At 36.8% G+C, this 4,666-nt stretch overlaps 1 protein-coding gene across 1 annotated transcript in view; it reads left to right on the forward strand.

Annotated features, from left to right (window-relative positions):
• LOC102005616 (cytochrome P450 2C18-like) overlaps positions 1-4,666 on the forward strand; it is a 105,087-nt gene that overhangs the window by 69,995 nt on the left and 30,426 nt on the right. The window contains exon 3 of the mRNA XM_013506232.1: positions 4,191-4,351. Coding sequence (XP_013361686.1) covers positions 4,191-4,351 — 161 coding nt within the window. The remainder of the gene's footprint in view (positions 1-4,190; positions 4,352-4,666) is intronic.

The raw sequence follows: 4,666 nt of genomic DNA on the forward strand, positions 1-4,666 counted from the left end.
TTTTGATCAGTTTGGCTTAAACTTTGCACTGTCCATAAATAGAATAGCTACTGCTGCTTTTTTCTGCGTTCCTGTGGCATGGAGAATTGTTTTACATCCTTTGACTTTTAGTCTATGAATTTCTTTTTGGGCAAAGAAATTGGGTAAAAAAAATGTGTTTTTTGAATATAGCATATTACTGGATCTTATTTCATGATCCATTCTGCCAGTCTGTTTCTTTTAATTGGTGAGTTGAGGCCATTTACATTGATGATTATAACTGACGTACACTGGCTTTTCTTTTCCATGTTGCCTCCTTGTTGTTTGTTCCCTGTCTTTCTGCTCTGTTTAATTGCTTGCCCTACCTGGCAGCTTCTTTTGATTGGTGTTTCTGTGTATGTGGTCTTCATTTTCTCTTTCTAGTATGTCTTTTAGAGCATTCTATAGAGCTGGTTTAGTTGTCATAAATTTCTTCAGTTATTCCTTGTCATGGAAGTATCTTATTTCTCCATCAATTCTGAAGGAAAGTTTTGCTGGGTACATCAATCTGGGTTGCAAATTGTTTTCCTTTAGGGCTTGAAGTACTTCACTCCAGGCTCTCCTTGACTTAAGGGTTTGTGCTCGATGTCGCTGTGATTCTGATGGGCTTTTGTTTACAGGTGGTGTTTCTTTTCTTTAGCTGCTTTTAATATTGTGTTCTTATGCTGAATTTCTGGAACTTTGATTTTTTTTTTTCCCCCTCTGGTACCGGGAATTGAACTCATGACCTTGTACTTACCAGGCAGGTGCTGTGCTGCTGAGCTAAATCCCCAGCCCCCTGGAATCTTGATTATTATATGCCTTGGCGTGGATTTATTTTGGTCATGGCTATTTGGAGTTCTGTATGCTTCATTTATTTGAATGTCAAATTCTTTATCCATATTTGGGAAGTTTTCTGCCATTATTTCTGTGAAGAGGTTTTTAATGGTTTTTGTGCGGTCTCCCACTTTCTCACTGATTCCAGGCAGTCTTATGTTGTTCTTCTTTGCTTCATCATGTAGCTGTTGGATTGATTTTTCATGGTCTCTTGTGACTCTTAAGATATCTTTCTTTTCCTGGTCACTAGTTGCAGTCCTGTCTGCTGGATCTGAAATTCTACCTTCCCCTTCATTCGATCTGCTGCATGTACTTTCAGTGGAGCTTCCAATCTGTATTTCTGTTTGGCTCTGCTTCATTGATTCCATTTCTTCTCTGTGTTTCATTCATGGTTTCCATCATTTTCCTGAGCTCCTCTATTTGTTTATCTGTCTGCTTTATTGTCTTTCATTTTAATAGTGATTTCTTTTTGCACCTTAGAGATCATTTTTTCTATGGCCTCTTCCATTTTTTTTTTTCACTTTTGTTGCTATCATTTCAGAGAAGTCCATTTGCTGGCTTCTGATTTCCTCTATCTCTTTGTGCTCTGGTCTTGTCCTGGGTGGGCTGGATGTTTGGGGCTGTATTTTGCTTCTTCATCTTGTCATTTTAATTTTCTACTTTATCTTGTTTTCTCTGGTGGTGCTTTTAGCTTTCTAATATTAGATAGCCATAATCACTGATGTTGAGACTTTCCGATGAGATGTCTGTTCCTCCAGATGTTTCCTCTTGCCAGCACCACAGTCCCAGGGCAATGGAGGAAGGAAGCAGCATGAATTTTGACTTCTCTTGTGGTCACTGCTGTCTCAGAGCAATGGAGAAAGCACTGGGCATATGCTTATTTGCCTCTCACTGATACTGCCTTCACTGTTCTCCTAAGCACCTTCTTCACTCTTCCCTCTGGAACTGCTGCTCCAAACAATGGAGGGGCTGCAGGGTGCGAACACACTCTCCTCCTGCTGACACCATTGACTTGAGCAATGGAGGATGTGCAGGGCACAGGCTTATATTCTTCCTGTTGGCATTGCCTTCACCTTTCCCGCTGGGACCACTGCGCTGGACATGGAGGGGACGCAGGGTGTGGACTTACTCTTTCCTGCTGACACTGTCCGCCCAGAGCAATGGAGTGCTAACTCTCCTAAGCTGCAGTTACTTCTATCTCCACACAGAGCTGTGTACCTGTTGTTTTAAGTGAATACTCCAGACTGACTCGTGAGTGCCTCCATCCCATCTTCCAACTCTTTTACCAGTTCTTTTTATTGAGATTTCAAATTCCTCTCTTCTAGTTCCTTACAAAATATATAATAAATTGATGTAACCAGTTGACCTACTATGCTATAGGACACTAGGATTTATTTTTTCATACTGTATTATAGTAACCACCATTTAACTTCTATTCTGCCTTTTCTCTACCCCAATTAACTTCTACTGACCACCAGTCTATTCTCTTCTATGACATCAACTTTTTCAGCTTTCATGTATGAGTGAGAACATGCAGTGTTTGTTTTTATGTGCCTGGCTTATTTCAGTTAACATAATGTCCTCTAGTTCTACCCATTAAGCATTCTATATCTTTTTAAATTTTTTAAAAATTTTTTTATTTTAAAGAGAGTAGTAAATGAGAAACAAACAAACAAAAAAATAGAACAGTAGCAGCATATGAGTATCACGAACATAAACAGATCAAAGGAAGAACATTCAATGTGATACAGGGTCTCAAGACAAAATAATACAAATCAACAGTGGTTGTTACACTGCATATCGCTATTCTCAACTACATTGCTCAGATTATCAGATGTAAGAATGAAAGACTGCTCAAACCATTCAAGAGAATAAGAAAATAATTCTTCAATAAATCATTAGAGATAATACAGAGCTTCACTAGACAAGACGGTAGGAGTTCACCATTATAATTCCAGTGCATATTGTTACCTTCAAATCAGTTGCTCGGATCACCAGACACAAGCATGCAAATTGATCAGAACATAAAAAATTGTAAGCATAAACTGTTCATTTCAGCACACCATCAGATATCAGCAATACAGTCATCGCAGCAATCATATATATATATTTAAGCATTCCATATCTTGACTATTGAGTATACAATATGTAATATTTGTAATTTAAGTTACCCTTAATTACATATATGGTGTAAATTTGGAAGCCTTTCACATTTAAAGTTTATTGATGATTACAATTCCATTTAAAATTGTTCATGAAAAGAAAATGTTTTCTGTGGTTTAATTTCTTTTTCTATAAAATGATAGAATTCACCTAACAGTCAAATTAAAAAACACTTTTTAATAAAAAGTTATGGTTACATACAACAATAACCCTGAGTTCCACAAGAGGGCAGGCTCTGCCCAAATGTGTGAAAGTGAGCTCTGACCGGCGATGATGGACACTATTTCCTAGAGCAGAAATTCTTTCTATATTGAAACAAAGATGTAGCAGACTTCATTTATCGATTTATTTCTTTTGTGTTTGCCTTCTCTGTGATTTAAATTGAAGCAAATATTTCTCATTTCATTTTTATTTTCAGCAGCTGAACCTATCTTCCTACTTTTGTCCACTTTTACTTGCTTTTTTCTTTTCATATAACACGGATGTCTTTTCCGTTCACTCCATCAAACACCTGTGTTGCATGTAACCTTCTCTCCTTGGTCTCCCTCTTTGGTTATTCTGTATGTAGTACCTTCAACTATTCATTGCACCTAAAAGGCTTCCAAATTGCTATTTTTCTTCCTTCCTATATGAATACTTAACTTTCTACACATTTTCAGAGAATGTGATTCTATTCTGATAATGAATTATTAGATACTTTTAAAAGTGACTTCTAGCCTGTGTGGTGTCACACGCCTGTAATCCCAGCACTTGGGAGGCTGAGGCAGGAGGATCTCTATGAGTTTGAGGTCAGCCTGGGCCACAAAGTGAACTCAAGAGCAGCCTGAACTTCAGAGCAAGATCCTGTCTCAAAAAGACAAAAAATGCATTTAAAAGTGACTTTTTAACACATTTTTTCTTTTGCTTTCCAAAATAATAGTCATCTTGTTTCAAAATCTTATAAAAAAACAGAGAAAATGTTAACAGGGTATTCTGTTAACAGAGTATTCATTATTGAATAAGCTAAGATTGATTAATTCAGGTCTAAGGAAAAGTGATGCACTCATTTTGAGTATTCTGAAGTTTTTGTTGATAGGGAATTTTTAGTTGGATACGGCCTTAGAGTTTCTAAAATTACTTTTACTTGTTATTAAAGGAAAAGTGTTGTATATGCATATTTTAATGGTATTTAAAATTGTGTCCAATTTTTTTAGGTGCACCCTGTGAGCCGACCTTTATTCTGGGCTGTGCTCCCTGCAATATGATCTGCTCCATTATTTTCCAGAGATGTTTTGATTATAAGGATCAGAATTTTCTTAACTTGATGGAAAAACTCAATGAAAATCTCAGACTTTTGAGCTCCCCATGGATTCAGGTGAGGTTAAGAGCTTCCCTTCTTAACAAGCCATTTACATTCTTTCTCTGTTATCTTCACAGTTCTCTGAACAATGAAGCAGATATTTGGAAACTAGACATTTTGGATGATATAATGTGGTAATTTTGAAAATTAGATTTCACCCCTATGATTTAGATTTTTCCATGTTGTTGTTTCATATTCCCTTTCATAGGGGTGTGTGTGTGTGTGTGTGTGTGTGTGTGTGTGTGTGTGTGTTTTGTAGGCTTTAGGTACTTGTTTAGTAACTTTTATAAAGTATGTTTGTGAAATTTGTATTCTTTATCATGTGTGATC

Source organism: Chinchilla lanigera, unplaced genomic scaffold (assembly GCF_000276665.1).
Source record: "Chinchilla lanigera isolate Chin_1 unplaced genomic scaffold, ChiLan1.0 scaffold00106, whole genome shotgun sequence".
NCBI lineage: Eukaryota > Metazoa > Chordata > Mammalia > Rodentia > Chinchillidae > Chinchilla > Chinchilla lanigera.